This window comes from Ailuropoda melanoleuca, chromosome 9 (assembly GCF_002007445.2).
Source record: "Ailuropoda melanoleuca isolate Jingjing chromosome 9, ASM200744v2, whole genome shotgun sequence".
Lineage (NCBI taxonomy): Eukaryota > Metazoa > Chordata > Mammalia > Carnivora > Ursidae > Ailuropoda > Ailuropoda melanoleuca.
The window spans coordinates 63,493,066-63,516,474 of record NC_048226.1 but is presented as its reverse complement, the minus strand read 5'-3'; the positions used below and the strand labels follow the sequence as shown (position 1 = coordinate 63,516,474).

At 39.6% G+C, this 23,409-nt stretch overlaps 1 protein-coding gene across 5 annotated transcripts in view; it reads left to right on the top strand.

Annotated features, from left to right (window-relative positions):
• Positions 1–10,943, top strand: part of PLEKHF2 (pleckstrin homology and FYVE domain containing 2) — a 36,557-nt gene extending 25,614 nt beyond the window's left edge. For all 5 annotated transcript variants that reach the window (XM_034668340.1, XM_034668339.1, XM_019807325.2 and 2 more), the window contains exon 2: positions 8,319–10,943. In XM_034668340.1, coding sequence (XP_034524231.1) covers positions 8,333–9,082 — 750 coding nt within the window. In that variant the 5' untranslated portion in view covers positions 8,319–8,332 and the 3' untranslated portion in view covers positions 9,083–10,943. The remainder of the gene's footprint in view (positions 1–8,318) is intronic.
• The last annotated feature ends 12,466 nt before the right edge of the window (positions 10,944–23,409 follow it).

The window sequence follows — 23,409 nt, the reverse complement described above, 5'->3', positions numbered from 1 at the left end:
CCCTTTGTCTCTCCCTCTGCCCCCCCCATGTTTTCTCTCTCTCTCTCTCTGTGTCTCTAAAATCTATTAAAAATTAAATAAATAAAATAAAATATTCCAGTTTCCCTCCATACCTTCCATACCCCAGACCAATAAAATCAGAATATTTTATTTTGGGGGAGGGACCTTAGTAATTAGTATTTCTGTAACCCTTTATGTTTATCATCAGAGTCCATTGGCTTCCATTTTGGTTTTTGAGTTTCTGTTTAAGCAGTTCAAATTATTTGTAGTAATTGATATTTTGTAACTTTTATTATTTCTTAGAGATCTGCAAAACAAAAAGGGAAATTACTAAAAAAATAGAATAAAATTCATTCTAGCTTGCAATTACATCTGGCTTCATAGGACATATATAAATCTACAATACAGGATCTTAATGACCTTGCTTTTCTATGTTTTGAAGCAGTTCACTATTTCAGTGTCCTAAGAATCATTTAACCAAAAGGAAAAAATGGAAGAGTGATGTAATTGCCTAGAAGGATGATAGGAGGATGAAATAAATCATCAATATTGCACCATCTTCAGTTTTGTTATGGCATTGTCCAAAGTACTACATCATCTTTCAAAAAGATACAAAAACAGTTTGGAGATATTCGTCTTTCTTTTTCTTTTGTTTGTTTTAAGCCTTCATTTAACATATTTGAGAATTTAAGTTTTTTTTATTCTACATTTTTCATCTTTAACTGCAAAGAAACAAATCAGAAAAGGTAGACATTTCAGAACTACCAAATAAGTCAGAAGATGAATATAAAGAAACAGCAACACTTAGACTAATAATGTTGGTGAATCATTATAAGTGAAATCTCAGACTGAGTGTTCAGATGATATTCTAGATGAGTTTTCTCAAACTCAGAATCATTGAGCAATACTTCTAAAGACGGAAATGAATGTATTACAGATTCATGCATGATAGCTTACAAGGAGTGTTGCATTCAAAAGATGCTGGGTTTTTTGATATATATACCTTCAATAACAGAGAAATGTGGAGTAAGAAATTTGCTATGTTTGGGGCGCCTGGGTGGTGCAGTTGTTAAGCGTCTGCCTTGGGCTCAGGGTGTGATCCCGGCATTCTGGGATCGAGCCCCACATCAGGCTCCTCTGCTAGGAGCCTGCTTCTTCCTCTCCCACTCCCCCTGCTTGTGTTCCCTCTGTCGCTGGCTGTCTCTGTTAAATAAATAAATAAATAAATAAATCTTTAAAAAAAAAAAAAGAAAGAAATTTGCTATGTTTAATTTTTTATAAAGATCATTCATAAAATCATTTTTAACTATTCCTTTATTATTTCTATAAATTAGTCATAAAATGGCTTAAAATGTTAAAAATAAATAAGAGGGGTAATTTGGACTCAGTAAATTGGGATGGCTGTTTTTTCTGGTATACTGAAAGTTAAAGCTCTCCTGTGGTTCCAGTGTACAGCTAAGGTTGAGAACCACTGTTCTAAGTAAACTTCATCTGAACAAATAAACAGAGGAGATTAGGTAAGCCTTTTTTTAAAAGGTTAAGTAATGGAGATAGCCTAGACTAGTCCTACGAGGTACATGGTACTCACATAAGAATTAGAAAACAGATTAATAGATTTGACCAAACAGCCCAGAAGCAGATATAAGAATATATAAAAGTTAATATAGAGTGTTATAAATCTGTAGATTAGATTATTAATACCGTTAATAAGTGCTATCACTTATTCACTACTTGATGAACATTTTATATGCATTATCATTTAATCTTCTTCCTGACATAGCTGTTGCTATTATTATTCCCATTTACAAGGGAGGAAACCTGAGGTCACTCAGGTCACTCAGAATCACATTTGGTGATTCTGAAGCAGTTGATTAGCTCTCTTAGAATGTAAATATTTAAAAAGGAAAAAAAAAGGAATTTTTACCTATGTCCGTACATTTCAGGTGGATAAAAGAATTAAATGTAAAGTTCATATCCTAAACATATAGACACTAAATACAGGTATACCCCACTTTTTGAACTTTGCATTGCACAACTCACTTTTATAAAAGACCTACATTAGTATCTGTTTTCACTAGCTGAAAGAAACCCAAAGAATTTACCTTTATGAAAAACAAAGTGAAATAGGTGAAGATAGTGTCTGTTTTGGTTCAGTCAGTAGAGCGTGCGACTCTGGATCTCGGGGTTGTGAGTTCGAGCCCCACGTTGGGTGTAGAGATTACTTTAAAAATATGTATAAAAAAAGAAAATAGTGTTTTGCAGCGAGCCATTATAGAGGCAGTACATACCCTGAGCAGGAAGAGTGGCACCACCAAGCTCCTTTCCTGGAACTCAGCATCTCCACATCAAGCCGCCATGCGTCTTTGTTTTATCTTGATTTATTTTTGTATATCTGTTAACAAGATGTGTCCTAAGGAATCAGAAAAGCCTAAAGTGGGGTTTTTTTCGCTCTGGGAACACTCAAAAATTTTCCACATAAATTAGTGGTAATTGCTTTTTTGCTTTAAGCCTTTTTGGCTTACAAAAGGTTTCCGAGGAATGCTCTACTCTGAGGTGGCAGGGGAAACCTGTAGGTGTATCTGACATCTGAATAAGGAGAGCTTAGGAGTAATGGAAGAAAAAGCACAAAGGAATATATGGGTAGTTTAACTACTTAAGAGATAAAACTGCCCCATGCCAAACTCCATAAAATTACAGCTTAATATACTAGGAAAAGCAAAGAAATCGGTTTTTAGCCTTTATGTGTAAAACACTCTCATACAAATTAATAAACTCTAAATATATGAGCTTAGAAATACAGGTGGTTAATAAACACATTAGAAAGTGGTTGCCTTCACTAGGTAGCTATGAAATAAAACATGTAATTAAACTGAAAGTAGTGTATTGTTCTTTGCTGTCTTAGGACCTATGTCTGTGGTATTAGTTCCTTTGTATGGCTGACTCCCCATCCTTTAAGACTCATGTATAGCACCATCTCCAGTGAGGCCTTTTGAACCACTTAGTAAATGAGTTTTTCCTTGTATCTTGACACCCTGCTCATTTCCTTCATTGCACTTCACCTTTCGGAATCACCTATTTACTTACCTACTGTCTTTCTCCTTCAGCAGACTCTCTGCTCTAAGAGGAAAAGAATATGAATGCCATCTAAAAAGTGTTCAATAAATGTTGGATAAATAAAAAAGTAAATGGATAAAATGAGATACCATTTTTGAAATCTATCTTGTTTACTGACATTTTTAAAGAAAAATACATGAGACGAGATGGGATGGGTACAGTCATTGTGCTGCTTGGTAAATTGGTGTTACCTTTCAGAATGGAAATTTTATAAAAGGTAGCAGGAGCCTTAAACATTCATGTCTTTTGACCCAGTAATTTTACTTCGTGGAAACTTCTAAAGATGTCATCTCTGCCAGAAGATTCAGAAGCTTTCTTCCTAGCTCTTCTTATAGTAACTGGTATTCCTTCCTAAGACAAGTAGACAGAAATTTCGTTGGCCTTGTCTTGTAGTTGTCTTCTGCTTCCTCTTTCTGTGCCCTACAATGAACACGGTATGCATAGGATTCCCTCCTTGGCCAGGCTGAGTAATCTTGTAATATTCTCACAAAAGGCTTCAAGAGTTCTTACTGCTTGGGGCACTTCAGTGTGCTGGTGGTAAATTTGGATTTGGGCTTTGGGGGAAGGCAGAGGCCCTGTTGAGGCCATGTTGAGTCTCTGAGCCAAAGGGTAGTACCCTAATCCAGTTTACCAAAGAACCTTGCTTTGGGGTATCTAGCAGTAATCCAGCTAAAAGTGGTACTTTGATTTCCCTTTTGGTAACTTCCCCCTATTCTCCCATTCCTCTCTGTGCTGTTCCTGCTGGACACCCAACTATCTCGTGTGTGTGTGTGTGTAAGGCATTTGTGTATTCCTGGGTTTTTTAGCTCAGTGCTTTCTTTCTTCATGTCAGACACATACAGAAACTATTTTAGGACATACAGGGATAATGGAAAGGTCTTAAGTTCTTCATGCTCATTGTTTTTCCAGTATAGGTTATAATCCATTAGTGAAATCAGTCAAGTGGGCTTGCATATCATTAAAATAAATGAAGATAATAGAATACATTATTTATAGTTGAAAGAATTATGAGTATGTATTTATAACCTTGCAGTATGAAATATACTTTTTATGTGGGTCACTGTCAAACTTTGAAAGCTATTTTGTTCTAGCCAAATACCAATTAATGATGCCTAAGTTTCTCTTTTGTTGCATCATTCTTAAATGGGGCAAGATTTATGAAAAGAGATTCAGGCTTAATATATTGCAAAATTTGAAGAATGAAACATTCAAGAGACTGGCTAAATCATGATGATCTGTCGTTTCAGGTTATTTGCTCAAGTTAGTATTCTCTTTCTTCTTTCTTCTTTGTAGGTTTTGCAGAGGAGGTCCAAAGGTTAGCAATAGCTTTCTCAGTTCTTACAGAGTGAGTGGAGCCATAAGGAATAATTAGTGTACCATAATACGCTGGTAACAGCACCAAGGAATCAGATTGGAGCCTTATTTCTATGACAGCCTTGGGCCAAGTACTTAACCACTTTTTATCTGTTTACTCATCTGTAAAGTGGAGCTAGTAGTGCATATCTCTTTAAGGTTGCAGTGAATAGAATATACTGTATCGCATTCAAAGTGCCCAGCTGGTTGCTGGACTCCCAATGAGTAGAATTACTTCCAGGCTGTTTTGCCTTGAACATTATTGAATCTCTCTCTTTGTGCCTTAGTTTCTCCTTCAGCTCACATTTCAACTAATATTATTAGATGCTGCTTTGAAAGATGTAAAAACTTCTCTAATTACTTCACAGGAATTTGTGACAGTTAAAATCAGAAGATAATAAATGTGAAGATAATACTGCACAAATTTAGATGGTATCAATTCCAGTAGTAGCAATCATAGGAAATTGTTTGCATTGCTTATGAGCTGATTAATAACTGTGCGTCCAAAGCAGTAGACTCTGCAGTTGATTTAGATGGGAATAAATAGGTACTTTCCGTTCTCTCAAAGTGGCAACCTCTTTCTGCTTTAGGACCTTCGCAGTTACTCCGTTTGCTTGAAATATACTACTCTCTCTCCACGTGGGCCTCTTGTCTGTCTATCTAGTTCCTCCTTATCAGCTAAAATAATACCACTTTAGAAAGGCCTTCCCTGACCATCCAGTCTGAATAGCTTCCCAGTTGTTTTTTTAAAAAATCACTTTAATTATAACTTGATTTACAAGTTGGTTCTCAGTTTTCTTTTCACTCGTTTTCACCAACTAGGATGTAAGCCTTAAGGAGCAGGGACCATGCCTGTTTTGTATATTTCTTTTCTCCTGCACTTAGATCAGTGCCTAACAAAATAAATAACCTGTTGAATGTTTAAAGATAGTGTAAAGTATGAAAAATTATCCATAATTGTACTTCTCAGAGATAAATAACAGTTGTTGATATTGTGGTATATAGTTTTCTAATTTTATTTTATGTGTGTATGCTTACATATTTACAAGTGTCTGTGATTATGCATTTTTTTTAAAGATTTTATTTATTTATTTATTTGACAGAGAGCCAGCGAGGGAGGGAACACAAGCGGGGGGAGTGGGAGAGGGAGAAGCAGGCTCCCAGCAGAGCAAGGAGCCCGATGCGGGGCTCGATCCCAGAACCCTGGGATCACGCCTGGGGCCGAAGGCAGACGCTTAACGACTGAGGCACCCATGTGATTATGCATTTATACCATATTTCATTGAGTCTAAAGATGAACATGTTTTATTGTATTTTATGTCTCTGAAATTGGGACCTCATATAATCAGGGGTATGCCATGATATACTTGGCAGCATTTTTTCATTTTCAGTGGCACATAAAATGAAAATCTGTAGCATCTTAGATTTGATGAAACGCGGTAAACGCAGTATATATTTGAAACAAATACATCTCCCCCCCAAATATTTTGAACATTTTCCCATATCACTGTGTTTACATCTATCTCATTATTAACACATATCTAGCATGTTATTATGGGTGTATCATAAATTGTTCAACCAGTTCCTCTTGGACATTTGGAGCTTTTCCAGTTTTGTGTGTATGTTACGAACAGCGCAGTGTTGGATATCCTTTATGCACTTGACTGGAATTTCTTTTGATAAAATCCCTAGATCAGCGAATACACATATTTTCTCTAGTGTATGAGGGTGCCTGTTCCCTGTATCCTCAGTAGTGCTGCATCTTAGGACATTTTAAAAATTTTTGTTAATCTGATAAGTGAAAAAATATCCTAATGTTGTATTATCATTTCTTTAATTATGCATGAGATTGAGCCTCTTTTCGTGTTTATGAGCTGTTTTTAGTTCCTCTTCTGTGATGCACTGTGCACAGGACAATAAACCTTTAATTGGCTGGCACATTTGCTGTTACTAGAAAAAGAAGACATCACGGTTTGGAACCATGCATTATCATATAATTTCTTTTTTTTTTTTTTTTAAGATTTTATTTATTTATTTGACAGAGATAGAGACAGCCAGCGAGAGAGGGAACACAAGCAGGGGGAGTGGGACAGGAAGAAGCAGGCTCATAGCGGAGGAGCCTGATGTGGGGCTCGATCCCATAACGCCGGGATCACGCCCTGAGCCAAAGGCAGATGCTTAACGACTGTGCCACCCAGGCACCCCAATATCATATAATTTCTTGGGAACAACTTTCAGGGCACAGCCTACCCTTGTGGAGAGCAAGAGGGCTTTATAAGGACCCAAGATTAGAGGAGACAAGTTCAGGAATAATCAGAACCTTTATAATGGAGGCCAAGAAGGGGTGCAGTATCATCAGTTTATGAGCTGAATACTGGAATTTAGACTGTGCTGTTAGACTTTAAATGTTCCTCTTCTCTTTAATATGACTTGGTTGTGGTAGTATTGGGTTAGTAGGGCACAACTCAAGGACTTGAGTGAAGTCACTATTAGATCTAGAGATTAAATCTGTCATCATTTAAGAGTAGATTAATATGAGTTTTTTGCACAATGCCAAAATGTTCTTGTCAACATTTTTGATCACCTTTGTTGTGCCAGAGGGTGTCAGTTTCAAAGGTAGGTAGGTATCAGATGGTCTCTGTCTTTTAGGTTCCATGCAGCCTTTAAGGAAGACATTTCAATCCTTTGTTAATAATGAAGCCAGAGGGTACATGGAATGTAAAGAGCACAGAGGAAGGTGTTTAGTCTAAAAGAGTTTAAGGGAGACTTCTGGCTTCAATATGATACCCTAAACTGAGTCCTGAAGGATCAGTAAGAGTTAGCTCTGAGTAGTAAGTAGTAAAGGATATAACAGCGTGAGAGAAGGCATGCATGGATGAAATGGACTCTGAGTAGTAGAGTTTTCTTAGAACATAAAGTTTGAGGAAAAGAGTGGCAGTGACTATTGACAAGTCTGGGAAGGTAAGCAAGAACTAGATCATGGGGGCACCTGGGTGGTTTGGTCAGTTAAGCGTCTGCCTTCAGCTCAGGTCACGATCCCAGTGTCCTACGATGAGTTCCACATCTGGGTCTCTGCTCAGCAGGGAGCCTGCTTCTCCCTCTCCCTCTGCCATTCCCCCTGCTTGTGCATGTCGCTCTCTCTCCATCCCTCTTTCATTCTCTCTCTCTGTTAAATTAATAAATAAAATCTTAAAAAAAAAAAAAACCCAGATAACAAACAGCCTTGTATGCCATGCTAAAAATTCTGCATTTTGTAGATCAAGGGGAGTTCTTTTGAATAATGACATGGTGAGTTTTGCATTTGAGAAATCACTGCCTGAAGATTGATTTAGGGTGCAAGACCAAAGGCAAGGAGACATGTTGGGAAACAGTTCTGGTAATCCAGGTGAGAGGATTAAGGCTTTAGCTCAGGCTTTAGCTCCATGGGAATCGTTTACCAGAAAAATCAATTTCTCTAGGTTTTTACGGAATTTCGCCCTCTTCTTTAGAGTCCCTCTGAGATTAAATTTCATGGAACTGAGATTATTGTTTTGCAAGATGACTTATATTCATTGTCCAATTGTTTATTCCTTTATGCCTTAAGAAGTTTATACTTTTATAAATACCTACATAACGAGTATAGTGCTATATGTAGATGGTTAATAAATGTTTTTGATGATTATAAAAAGTAAGAGATGTTAATAACCCTTTTGGTATGCTTGGTGATATCTTGAGAGGGAAACAGTATTAGAGAATTTTGCCTTTGAGTAAAAGTAATGATTTATTAGATTAAATTTAGGTTATATAATTTTTAACTTACGAATTTATAATTTCTATGTGCTAATTTCTTTCTTCCTTTCTTTTTTTTTAAGGCTACTAGCAAAAGATGGTGGATCGCTTGGCAAACAGTGAAGCAAATACTAGACGTATAAATATAGTAGAAAACTGTTTTGGAGCAGCTGGTCAACCCTTAACTATACCTGGAAGGGTTCTTATTGGAGAAGGAGTATTGACTAAGTTGTGCAGAAAGAAGCCCAAAGCAAGGCAGTTTTTCTTATTTAACGATATTCTTGTATATGGCAATATTGTCATCCAGAAGAAGAAATATAACAAACAACATATTATTCCCCTGGAAAATGTCACTATTGATTCCATCAAAGATGAGGGAGACTTGAGGAATGGATGGCTCATCAAGACACCAACTAAATCATTTGCAGTTTATGCTGCCACTGCCACTGAGAAATCAGAATGGATGAATCACATAAATAAATGTGTTACTGATTTACTGTCCAAAAGTGGGAAGACACCCAGTAATGAACATGCTGCTGTCTGGGTTCCTGACTCTGAAGCAACTGTATGTATGCGTTGCCAGAAAGCAAAATTCACACCTGTTAACCGTCGTCACCATTGCCGCAAATGTGGTTTTGTTGTCTGTGGGCCCTGCTCTGAAAAGAGATTTCTTCTTCCAAGCCAGTCCTCTAAGCCTGTGCGGATTTGTGACTTCTGCTATGACCTGCTTTCTACGGGGGACATGGCCGCATGCCAGCCTACTAGATCAGACTCTCACAGTCAGTCATTGAAGTCTCCTTTAAATGATGTGTCTGATGATGATGATGATGATGATAGCAGTGACTAAGGACATACTTTGAAATATTTAATTGGGTGTGACCACCTGAGAAATCAGCTCTGGGGGGAATGTAAAATTCTGAGCTTTCTCTCAGTTTTACTCTAGCCTTGAATTTGCCTGAGAAACTTAACCTATGTGCCTCAATATATGCTATAGAAAATAGGTCCTGTCATTGTGTTGTCCCCCCCTCCCCACCCAACTCCTCACTCTTCTACAGGGATAGATTATTGCAGAGTATATCAGATAAATTTTTGGCTTCTTATTCTTGTTTAATTTTGGATTATTTTGTTGGAAGGTTGGGAAAAGATGTTTATTTAACAGATCATGTACTACATTGTTGTTTACTATATGTTCTGTTATATGGAAAAACTAAAAGCAAAAAAAGATGGGAAAAGGAGTATAATGCGGTTAGCTAATATTAATTAGCTTTTTCCTATCCATCCTATCTAATGGTTAAGACACCAGTAACAAAAAAACGTGACTTGAAAATATTTTGTTCGGCTGTTTCATATACCAAATGGTGCCTTATCATAATAGCACTGTTACGTGAAATAAGCCCCTACCTTCTCACTTTTAGCTTGTTTTGAAAATACACTGGTGCTCTTTGAGGTGATAAAATGAGCATTTATGAATGGGTGTAATTTAAAAATACTTCTCATCTGCCAGCTACAAATAACTAAATTTAGAGCTTCTTCATTTTATAGGAATAAATATTTTTTCCATAAAATAGTTGTGATTATATTTTTATGTTTTATAGGTACCAAATTATAATTGTCAAATATATATTTTAAATCAGTAGGTAGGTTTTCATTCTTAAGAATTTGGTTTGAAATTTATCACATACAGAATTTTCACATTGCATTAGTTTCTACTTTTAGTAAAACATATTTGTAGGTATAAATTCATCTGGTTTAACATTATTTCTAGAATGAAAAATCTTGTAAACCTTTGAAATTAAACAATCTCTTAAAAAAAAAAAAATCCCGTGATAGAGCACAGATCCATTTAGGCTGAAGACTTGGAAGAAATAATGTGTAAGAATGGTCAAGACAGACCAGTTAAGATTGACTAGACTTTATATTGGTGGACGTATTGTCTATTTCAGTGTGAAACTATCTTGAATTTGCAAATATAGTGTTATATTTTATAAAGTTTTGTAAAGTCCCAAACAATATTTCTATTTTTGTAAAACAATTGTATGTTTAAACTGTTTCTGAAATCTTTTGCAATCTATAGAAATAGAGTAGCAATTGATCTTTCTAAATTGTGAACTTTATTGATCTAGATTGCTTTTGAGAATTGGTAATTTTTCACTCTTTGCTTTTGAGGAAGCCATTTAGGTTGAAAGTATATTTATCATATAAAACTTGATGCATTTTGCACTATTTTCTCCATTTGTATGCTGCAAGTAACTACAGTCTTTTAAATATGAAAAAATCAGCCTAAAGTTTGTTTTAAATTCCAAACTTTTTTGTTTTTAAATATTTAAATCTGGATATATTGCAAATGTCATGAGTTTGATTTAATAATGTGATGGAGAATTTCGGGGTTTGGTTAAGGCACTAACTTTACTGTTATATTGTGAAGGTATCTGAGATATATAGATTTCCCTGTAGGAAATGTGAAGCAGACACAACAGTTTTTTTGTTTGTTTTAATATCAGATGAACATTTGTTTCCAAGCAATATATACATATAATTAATCAACATATCTCAAAATGACCATGAAACCTGAGAAGTGCTAATGGAGACTTGCTGGTACCTGGGAACCTAGCAAATTCAAGAACCAAGGGGAAATGTTCTGTGATGACATTTGCATTGTCAACTTCTGTTGACTCTGTTGTTACAATAAAAAATATTTTACAATTTAACTCTGCATATTGTGACTTGAAAATTTTCCCCTTTTTTAAGGTTATGGAAGTATTATGCATATTTTCTAAAAAAGCTTTTCTTTTTTTTTTTTTTTTAAAGATTTTATTTATTTATCTGACAGAGAAAGACAGCCAGCGAGAGAGAGAACACAAGCAGGGGGAGTGGGAGAGGAAGAAGCAGTCTTCCCGCGGAGAAGCCCGATGCGGGACTGGATCCCAGAATTCCAGGATTACACCCTGAGCTGAAGGCAGACGCCTAACGACTGAGCCACCCAGGCGCCCCCTTAAAAAGCTTTTCTAAATCTTAGTTATATGTAAACTGGAAATGATTTTGGTGCCTATTTTTCATGCCATTCCTCTTGAATGAAATTTACTTGGACTATACTGGACCTGCAGTTCATTAGCCAAATTGGTAACTATAGATGTAAAGAAAGCAAAATTCTCTAGATATCAAGAGAAAATACTAAATTGAATATACCTTAATGCAGGAATTCATACCTCTGGGTCAAGTGCATAAAATGTCCTTAGTTAATATAAAGTCATTTGTTTATGTATCTTTATTACCTTTATTCTCTAATTCTTATAGATAGGTAACATTCAATTATATACCTAATGATTCTTAAAAGATCCCAGGACTTCAGCCACACTCTTTTCTCTCAGATATGCTAATTTTGTTCTCAGATATAGGTTGTAGCTTTAAAGAGTATAGTAGCAATTATTTACATATCCACATGCATTAGATTGCTATACATTTTACAGGATAAAATTTCATAGTGAAGTCTAGGATTAAAATACATGAAATTATGTTTATTTTTTTTTAAGATTTTTATTTATTTGACAGAGCACAAGTAGGGGGAGCAGCAGGCAGAGGGGAGGGAGAGGCAGGCTCCCCACTGAGTGGAGACCCCTGGTGCCAGGCTCAATCCAAGAGCCCTGGTATCATGACCTGAACCAAAGGCAGACGCTTAATGACTGAGCCACCCAGGTCCCCTTGAAATTAAATTTATCGATAGTAATTGTAAGGCTTTCTTTTAAAACTAAGTTATTTTAGATCATTCAGCATTTATTAACTATAATGTCAGGCTCTGTAGATTTGGTGTTGGGTGTTCTAAACTTTTTAAAGGTACATTTCTGTGAAGTTTATTATCAATAGCATTCTCTTAAATATCAAATCAAAATAAATTCCTTAAAAACTATTTTGTATTCGGGACTCCTGGGTAGCTCAGTTGGTTAAGCATCCAGCTCTTGGTTTCAGCTCACGCCAAGCAGTCTGCTTGAAGATTCTCTCCCTCTGTCCCTATCCCCCCCCACTTGCTCTAAAATAAATCTTTAAAAAGAATTACTTTGTCCTTGGCATCTACACTAATTGAAATATTTTTTTACCACAAGTATACTCATCCAAAATTTCACCATTAGAAAGCAGAATTTTAAGCCATAAAACCAACAGTATTTCTCTGCCTCCACTGCCAGTGTAGTGTGGGGAAAACACAAACTGCCACTGGTACCATTGCTTGGCCTGCGAACCCTATCCTTTCATCAGGAATTGAAAAGTAGGTTAATTTGGGGGTTAAGATGGCGGAGGAGTAGGGGACACCTTTTTCAGCCGGTCCCCTGAGTTGAGCTGGATAGGTACCAGACCAGCAGGAATATCCACGGAATCAGCCTGAGACGCAGGAAGATACATCTGGATCTCTACAAATGAACATCTCCAGCGCTGAGTATCGAGGTACGAAGCGGGGAGCCGTGAAACCGCGCACAGATATCGGAAGCTAAACAGAAGGGGGAGGGAGCCGCCGTGTCAGGGCGCCGGGAAGCGGTAGCCACCTGCAAGGGGGAGCGGACAGACCGCGGACCCGCACGCTTGAGACAGCAGGCTGAGAAGGGAGCTCCGGGAGCGCACGCGGGACGGCTGGCGGTTGGCGGGCCACCTGCACGGGGGAGCAGGCGGACTCGCGGACGGCACCCGCGAGACAACAGACTTAGAACGCGAGCTCCAGGAGCGCGCGCGCAGGGCGGCTGGCGGGCCACCTGCACCGGGGAGCGGGCGGACCGCGGACCCGCACTCTGGAAACGGCAGACTGAGTCCGTGAGCCGGGAGCGTGCACCACCAAGCATCTCACGGAGCTCCGGAGCTCCGGTGTGCTCACTGGATCGAGGCTGAGACCGGGAGCTCCGGGAGCGTCCGCGGGGCGGCTGGCGGCTGGAGGGCCACCTGCACGGGGGAGCAGGCGGACTCGCGGTCAGCACCCGTGAGACACCAGACTGAGACGGGGAGCTCCGGGAGCCCGCGCGGGGCGGCTGGCGGCGGGCGGGGTTGGAAACACAAAGGACAGAGACGTGCCGGCCCTGGAAGTGAGGGCTGGGACGCCGGGTGTGGGGCGCACAGCCCGGGATGCTGCAGGGTTGAGCAGCACCAACAGAAACAGAGTTAAAGTGGCCAGAACATCAGTGGAGAACGATCCGCGATCCCTCTGTTCTGAGACAGAGGCTGAATTTCAGCCGCTGCTGCTCTCTCAGAAGAGGCATAGCAAACCGCCAGGGAAAGCCGCCAGAGAACAAAAGCCCGGAAATACCGGCTCACAGGGTGCCCATCCCCATCCCCCCTCGCAAGGGACACAGAGACTCTACCCAAACAGGGTTTTCTGAGTACCGGCAGGCAGGCCCCTCCCCCAGAAGGCAGGCTGAAAAATCAAGAAGCCCACAACCCGGAGCGCCTGAGTGGCGCAGTCACCAAGCACCTGTCTTCGGATTAGGGTGTGTTTACAACGTTCCGGAAAGGAGTCCCTCATCGGGCTTCTCCACCGGGAACCTGCTTCTTCCTCTCCCACTCCTCTGCTTGGGTTCCCTTTCTTGCTGACTGTCTCTCTCTCTCTCAAATAAATAAATAAACTCTTTAAGGAAGAAGCCCACATCCCTAAGATCTCTATAAAACAAGGGCGCACGGCCTGGGTCCCAGTCAACACTTGGGCTCTGGACAACCCTGCAATCTCTCTTCATCAGAATGACGAGAAGGAGAAGTCCCCCCCAGCAAAGAAAAGATAATGAGTCTGTGGCCTCTGCCACAGAATTGGCCTCGGCCACAGAATTAATACATATGGATGTATCCCAATTATCAGAAATGGAATTCAGAGCAACAATGGTCAAGATGATGAGTAAACTTGAAAAAAGCATCAGAGAAAGCGTTGCTGAGAATATAGAATCCCTAAGGGCAGAAATGAGAGCGAATCTGACAGAAATTAAAAATTCTATGGGCCAAATACAGTCAAAACTAGAGGCTCTGACGGCCAGGGTCACCGAGGCAGAGGAACGCGTTAGCGAATTGGAGGATGGGTTAGTAGAAGAAAAAACGAAAATAGAAGCTGGTCTTAAAAAAATCCACGCCCACGAATGTAGATTACGGGAGATTACTGACTCTATGAAACGATCCAATGTCAGAATCATCGGCATCCCTGAAGGGGTGGAGAAAAACAGAGGTCTAGAAGAGATATTTGAACAAATTGTAGCTGAAAACTTCCCTAATCTAGCAAGGGAAACAAGCATTCGTGTCCAAGAGGCAGAGAGGACCCCATCCAAGCTCAACCAGGACAAACCTACGCCACGGCATGTCATAGTGCAATTCGCAAATATTAGATCCAAGGATACAGTATTGAAAGCGGCCAGGGCAAAGAAATTTCTCACGTACCAAGGCAAAGGTATCAGGATTACGTCAGACCTGTCTACAGAGACCTGGAATGAGAGAAAGGCTTGGGGGGGCATTTTTAAAGCTCTTTCAGAGAAAAACATGCAGCCAAGGATCCTTTATCCAGCAAAGCTGTCATTCAGAATTGATGGAGAAATAAAGACGTTCCAAAATCGCCAATCATTAACCAATTTCGTAACCACGAAACCAGCCCTACAGGAGATATTAAGGGGGGCTCTATAAAGGTAAAAAGGCCCCAAGAGTGATACAGAGCAGCAAGTCACAACCGATACAAAGACTTTAAAGAGAAATGGCATCATTAAAATCATATCTGTCAATAATCTCTATCAATCTAAATGGCTTAAACTCTCCCATAAAACGCCACAGGGTTGCAGATTGGATAAAAAGACATGACCCATCCATTTGCTGTCTACAAGAGACTCATTTTGAACCCAAAGATGCATTCAGACTTAGAGTAAGGGGATGGAGTACCATCTTCCACGCAAATGGACCTCAAAAGAAAGCTGGAGTAGCAATTCTCATATCAGATAGACTGGATTTTAAACTAGAGGCCATAGAGAGAGATACAGAAGGGCACTATATTATTCTTAAAGGAAGTATTCAACAAGTGGATATGACAATTATTAATATATATGCCCCCAACAGGGGAGCAGCAAGATACACAAGCCAACTCTTAACCAAAATAAAGAGACATATAGATAAGAACACAGTAATAGTAGGGGACCTCAACACCCCACTATCAGAAATAGACAGAACACCCTGGCAAAAACTAAGCAAAGAATCAAAGGCTTTGAATGCCATACTCGACGAGTTGGACCTCATAGATATATATAGAACACTACACCCCAGAACCAAAGAATACTCATTCTATTCAAATGCCCATGGAACATTCTCAAGAATAGATCATGCTCTGGGACACAAAACAGGTCTCAGCCAATACCAAAAGATTGAAATTATCCCCTGCATATTCTCAGACCACAACGCTCTGAAATTGGAACTCAACCACAAGGAAAAACCTGGAAGAAACTCAAACACTTGGAGGCTAAGAACCATCCTGCTCAAGAATGACTCGATAAACCAGGAAATCAAAAAACAAATTAAACAATTTATGGAGACCAACGAGAATGAATACACAACGGTCCAAAACCTATGGGATACTGCAAAGGCAGTCCTAAGGGGGAAATACATAGCCATCCAAGCCTCACTCAAAAGAATAGAAAAATCTAAAATGCAGTTTCTATATTCTCACCTCAAGAAACTGGAACAGCAACAGAGGGACAGGCCTAACCCACTGACAAGGAAGGAGTTGACCAAGATTAGAGCAGAAATCAATGAATTAGAGACCAGAACCACAGTAGAGCAGATCAACAGGACTAGAAGCTGGTTCTTTGAGAGAATCCATAAAATTGATAGACCACTGGCAAAACTTGTCCAAAAACAAAGAGAAAGGACTGAGATTATTAAAATTATGACTGAAAAGGGAGAGGTCACGACCAGCACCATTGAAATTGCAAGGATTATTAGAAACTTTTATCAACAGCTATATGCCAAAAAACTAAACAATCTGGAAGAGATGGAGGCCTTCCTGGAAACCTATAAACTACCAAGACTGAAACAGGAAGAAATAGATTTCTTAAATAGGCCAATTAACTATGAAGAAATTGAGTCAGTGATAAACAACCTTCCAAATAATAAAACTCCAGGCCCAGACGGTTTTCCTGGGGAATTCTACCAAACATTCAAAGAAGAAATAATACCTATTCTCCTAAAGCTATTTCAAAAAATAGAAACAGAAGGAAAGCTACCAAACTCATTCTATGAGGCTAATATTACCTTGATCCCCAAACCAGGCAAAGACCCCCTCAAAAAGGAGAATTACAGACCGATTTCTCTAATGAATATGGATGCCAAAATCCTCAACAAGATCCTTGCTAATAGAATCCAACAGTACATTAAAAGGATTATCCATCATGACCAAGTGGGATTCATACCTGGGATGCAAGCATGGTTCAACACTCGCAAATCAATCAATGTGATACATCATATCAACAAGAAAAGACTCAAGAACCATATGATCCTCTCAATTGATGCAGAAAAAGCATTTGACAAAATACAGCATCCTTTCCTGATTAAAACCCTTCAGAGTGTAGGAATAGAGGGTACATTTCTCAATCTCATAAAAGCCATCTATGAAAAGCCTACTGCAAGCATTATTCTCAATGGGGAAAAGCTGGAAGCCTTTCCCTTAAGATCAGGAACACGACAAGGATGCCCACTCTCGCCACTATTATTCAACATAGTACTAGAAGTCCTTGCAACAGCAATCAGAAGACAAAAAGGGATCAAAGGTATCCAAATCGGCAAAGAAGAAGTCAAACTGTCTCTCTTTGCAGATGACATGATACTCTATATGGAAAACCCAAAGGAATCCACTCCCAAACTATTAGAAGTTATAGAACAATTCAGTAAGGTGGCAGGATACAAAATCAATGCCCAGAAATCAGTTGCATTTCTATACACGAATAACGAGACTGAAGAAAGAGAAATTAGGGAATCCATCCCATTTACAATAACACCAAAAACCATGCGTTACCTTGGAATTAACTTAACCAGAGACGTAAAGGACCTATATGCTAGAAACTATAGATCACTTTTGAAAGATATTGAGGAAGACATAAAAAGATGGAAAAATATTCCATGCTCATGGATTGGAAGAATTAACATAGTTAAAATGTCCATACTACCCAGAGCAATCTACACTTTCAATGCTATCCCGATCAAAATACCGAGGACATTTTTCAAAGAACTGGAACAAATAGTCCTTAAATTTGTATGGAACCAGAAAAGGCCCCGAATCTCCAAGGAACTGTTGAAAAGGAAAAACAAAGCTGGGGGCATCACAATGCCGGATTTCGAGCTGTACTACAAAGCTGTGATCACAAAGACAGCATGGTACTGGCACAAAAACAGACACATCGACCAATGGAACAGAATAGAGAACCCAGAAATGGACCCTCGGCTCTTTGGGCAACTAATCTTTGATAAAGCAGGAAAAAACATCCGGTGGAAAAAAGACAGTCTCTTCAATAAATGGTGCTGGGAAAATTGGACAGCTACATGCAAAAGAATGAAACTTGACCACTCTCTCACACCATACACAAAAATAAACTCCAAATGGATGAAAGACCTCAATGTGAGACAGGAATCCATCAAAATTCTAGAGGAGAACATAGGCAACAACTTCTATGACATCGGCCAGAGCAACCTTTTTCACGACACATCTCCAAAGGCAAGAGAAATAAAAGATAAAATGAACTTATGGGACTTTATCAGGATAAAGAGCTTCTGCACAGCCAAGGAAACAGTCAAAAAAACTAAGAGACAGCCCACGGAATGGGAGAATATATTTGCAAAGGACACCACAGATAAAGGACTGGTATCCAAGATCTACAAAGAACTTCTCAAACTCAATACACGAGAAACAAATAAACAAATCATAAAATGGGCAGAAGATATGAACAGACACTTTTCCAATGAAGACATACAAATGGCTAACAGACACATGAAAAAATGTTCAAAATCATTAGCCATCAGGGAAATTCAAATCAAAACCACACTGAGATACCACCTTACGCCAGTTAGAATGGCAAAGATAGACAAGGCAAGAAACAACAATTGTTGGAGAGGATGTGGAGAAAGGGGATCCCTCCTACATTGTTGGTGGGAATGCAAGTTGGTACAGCCACTCTGGAAAACAGTGTGGAGGTCCCTTAAAAAGTTAAAAATTGAACTACCCTATGACCCAGCCATTGCACTACTGGGTGTTTACCCCAAAGATACAGACGTAGTAAAGAGAAGGGCCATATGCACCCCAATGTTCATAGCTGCATTGTCCACAATAGCCAAATCATGGAAGGAGCCGAGATGCCCTTCAACAGATGACTGGATTAAGAAGCTGTGGTCCATATATACAATGGAATATTACTCAGCTATCAGAAAGAACGAATTCTCAACATTTGCTGCAACATGGACGGCACTGGAGGAGATAATGCTAAGTGAAATAAGTCAAGCAGAGAAAGACAATTATCATATGATTTCTCTCATCTATGGAACATAAGAACTAGGAGGATCGGTAGGGGAAGAAAGGGATAAAGAAAAGGGGGGTAATCAGAGGGGGGAATGAAACATGAGAGACTATGGACTGTGAGAGGCAAACTGAGGACTTCAGAGGGGAGGGGGTGGGGGAAGGGGATAGCCTGGTGATGGGTAGTAGGGAGGGCACGTATTGCATGGTGCACTGGGTGTTATACGCAACTAATGAAGCATCAAACTTTACATCGGAATCTGGGGATGTACTGTATGGTGATTAACACAATATAATAAAATAAAATTTAAAAACAAAAGGAATTGAAAAGTAGAGGAAGTTGGTTGATAATATTGTTAACACCATCTTCTCTTCATCCAGACTGTTATTCACACTAGTTAAAAAGACTGCAGTAAAGCTTTGATGGTATTATCAACTAGCTTATCAAAAAAGTAGCAGTAAGTACTATTTGAATTGGCATACTGCTGTTCTCTTAATGTTTAGAGGAAATGCATGCTTTTCTATTCTTTATTTTTAGCAGCTTTGAGATAAAATTCACATACCACACAATTCAAGGTATAAAATCCAGTGGTTTTTGGTATATTCGCTAAAACCATGTCACTTCCCAGAACATTTTCATCACTGCAGAGAGAAATGCGCTGTTAGCAGTCTCTCCCGTTTCATTCCCCAGGCCCCTAGCCTAAGCAGCCACTAACCCTCTCTCTCTATGGATGTGCCTTACCTGGACATTTCACAAATGAAATCATGTCTTCTGTGGTCTTTGGTGACTGGTTTCTTTCACTTAGTATGTTTTTAAGTAGCATTCGTATTGTATCAAGCAAGAGTACTTACTTATTCCTGTTTATTGCCAAATATTCTATGATATGTATGTCCCATATTTTTCATCAGTTGACATTTGGGCTGTTTCCACTTTGGGGCTATTATGAATAATAATGTTGCTGTGAATATTTGTGTTCAGGCTTTTGTGTAGACATGTTTTTCTTCCTCTTGGGTATGTACCTCAAAGTGGAACTCCTGGGTTACGTTGTTCCTCTATGTTTAACCTTTGAGGAATTGCCAAACTTTTCCAAAGTGTGCACCGCTTTGCTGCTCCATTTTACTTTCCCATCAGCAATACAGGAGGGTTCCACTTTCTCCCCATCTTCCCCAACACCTGCTGTCTCTGATTGTAGCATGTGAACTGTCTCTGCTTTTCATTTGCATTTTCCTAATGGCTAATGCTGTTAAGGATCTTTTCGTGTGATTATTGGTCATTTGCATATCTTCTTAAAAGAAGTGTCTATTATGATCCTTTGCTCTAGGTTGTTTTTATCCTTGAGTTGTAGGAGTGTTATTCATATAATCTGAATATAAGACCCTAACCGCCAATACAGGATTTGCAAATGTTTTCTCCCAGCCTGTGAACTGTCTTTTCGCTTTCTTGATGGTATTGTTTGAAGCACAAAAGTTCAATTTTAATGAAGTCCAATTTATCAATTTCTTCTTTTGTCTTTTATGCTTTTGGTGTCATTGCCTAACTCAAGATCATGAAGATTTACTCCTGTGTTTTCTTCCAACTCTGAGTCTGATGAAGACTCTTGGTTATTGATACACAGAATGTAGTCTTAATATTACCTCCAAAATTAGAGTTGGAAACTATTTCCTAGTGAATTAGATCATTCATTAGGGCATTTCCAGGCAAGTGAAACAGCAGTGTGTTCACGTCAGCCTTTTCCTAGGGTAGAAATATACTTTTGGATGTACTGCAGGCAGACTCAGAAAACACACATTATTCCATATACTGATGACATGGTTTATTGTTATTTGGAGCTGCCTCAGTATAATTTCTCTTTGTATTCCAGTTACTATCAGAAAGAACCCCTCAAGGTCAACTGTTCTGACTTAAGATAAACTATTACAAAAGTAATAGGGTAAAATTGTAAAGTTTTGATTTTTTATATATTTTATAGGAATAATGACTTGAAGAAACCAAAATTCCAGAGCAACTTAAGGCAAACTTTTTACTTCATAAACATTTATTGAGCACTTCTAATGTGTCTACTGTTGAAAAGAAAGAGTTGCTGTTCCAACCCATGATTCTCATGATTTTCATGACCTTGGTGTTTTTAAAATATGATGCAGGAGTGATTTTGTAGAATGACCCTCAATAGGGGTTTGTCTGACGTTTCATTATTAAGTTATGCATCTGTGCAGCAGGAATATCACAGAAGTTATGTTTTCTCGTCACATCTTCTCAGGCGGTGCTCACTTTCATTTTGTCCCATTACTTACTGTGTCCACTTTGATCACTTCATCAAGTGGTGTAGCCTAGACTTTTTCATTGTAAGGTTACTCTTTTTATAGTATCTTGTGAAGTGGTACTTTGGAGACTATGTGGAAGTTACATTCCTCAACAAACTTTCATTCATTTCCTTCCTTAATGGACTCCTGTTTTCCTAGTTCAGTGGTTCTCAAACTTGAGTGAGAATGCCTTGGAGGGCTTGTAAAAACACAAACTGCTAGGCCCCATCTCCAGAGATCCTGTAGGTCTGGAGACCCAAAAAGTTTGCATTTCCATGAAGTTTCCAGTGCTGCTGTTGCTGCTGGCCCAGGGACCATACTTTACTACCCTTTATTATCATAATTTCTTTTGATGCTCCTATTATCCCTATTTGGCCAGTGGCAGGCTGGTTTCTGTGCCCTAATGACAAATCATTATTTCAGTCCTTTGCATTTTTGCTACAATAGGATGTTCTAGATTCATCTTGAATTTTCCCTGCCCCCACCCAGGAATCGGCCCTTTCCCCAGGAGCCCCTGTGTCTTTCAGTGGAGAGTACTTAAAAGCCGAGGTCTGGGCATTTTGTGTGCTTGTTGCTTTGGGGAGAGTACCTCTCCTGAGCTCTTTTAGGAGACAAATCTAGGGAACATATGTATGTGCATATAGACATACACACATTTAGATCTAGATTTCTCTCTCTCTATTGAAATCCATGAGTTCATACTGGTATCTCCAAACGTAACAACACTATAGGGTTTCTCTCTTCTCTGACTGTGGAAGACTGAGTCGCATTAGCTTTACTATATTTAAATTATTTGATCAGTCTCCCTGTTTGTAACCTGTCTCTCATCACCACTGCTACCTCTCTCTCACATGGATACCTCTAACCCCCTCGGGCTCTGATGCTTCATACCAGGCTGTTCCCATCATGGATGCCCCCCTTATCCCACTTAGGCTCCAACACCCCATGCTGGGCCTCCCCCATGCCCACCCCCTGTGAACATCTTCACCCTCTGTTGTCTAAAACCTCCTGGGCTGCCCTCACCTAAGGATACTCTCCACACTTGGGTTCCAGTCCTCATCAGTGGACTCCCTCTCTGTGGGGACAGTCCTCACCCTGCCTAGCTCTGAGTCACCCACACACACAGATACTTCACCCTGCTTGGTCTCTGACTCCCCTCATTCACCTGCCTGAGCCCCTTCTTCATCCTGCTTGAGCTTTGACTCCAGGCCCCCAGTCTTCCCCCTGCACGACTGCCCTTTTTGCCATGCTTGGGATATAGAACTATGTGCCAAGCTGCCCCCATGGAAGGATACCCTCTCTCTTCACTCCGCTCAGGCTCCAACCACCATGCCAAGCCACTCCCCCCATGTAGACACCTTGCCCCCTTTGGGCTCTGACTCCTTGCACCAGGCTATCTACCCTCCCCCACCCTTCACACCCCCTCTGCACACTCTCCTCTAGTCTCTGACACCCTACACCAGCTGCCCCTTTGCGCAGACCCCTGCCTTGCTCTGGCCCACCTAATGGCAGAATCGTGCAGAAGAAGGGAAGGGCTGCACATTCCATACCTCCTAGAAAAAGAAAGGCAGGAGGTGGCAGAGAGAAAAAAGAGCAAGGAAGCGAGCAAAACAAACTCAATGGCAGCATGTACAAATCAGACTGATAAAACTACAGGTGTGAGCTACTCTGGCTGAAGGGAGGGTTGGAGAACAGGAACCAGGCCCACCCCTCACTTGTTCTGACTCCACCCCTGCCAAGACCTCAGGGGCTTGAAACCCTCTGCTTTACACCAAGTCAGTGGACATTGGTCACAGCACCCGAGGGCTAGCTTTCCCAAGACAAGCCAGGTGGTTTCCAGTTATTCTTATTTCATGATGAAGATTAGAAAGTAAAGGCGCAAAGTTATTTCCAGAGCTTCAGTTCAACTTCTAAGTAAATCACAAATCAACTTACTTTAACAGTGGTGTGACTCTGACAGAGAATAAGCTTGAGGGAGAAGACTTAGGACCTCAATTTGGATGAGGAGTTCATGAATGAAATTTACTAAATTTTGAGAGGGTTTTAGTGAAAAGCCTTGAAGTGGGTTTGAAGCACACAGTCCTCTAGAAATTACTTGAAAATGTATTTCTGCCATAGGAAAAATAAGTGGCCACTATTATATACAATTCTACATCTGTCTTTGAGCCAGTATGACACATCATGGTATATTTCAGGAAAATATAATCTGTAAACAGAAACATTGGTATTCACATGTACAAAGGGAATGTTGCTAATTAAATGACAATAATTATACAGAGTAATGTGTCAAGAAATAGAAAAAGCAGAGCAAACTGCTAGAGCAAGGACAATGAGGTTAAGAGAGATTATATTTTTGAATACCCAGCTTTTTTTGAAACCAG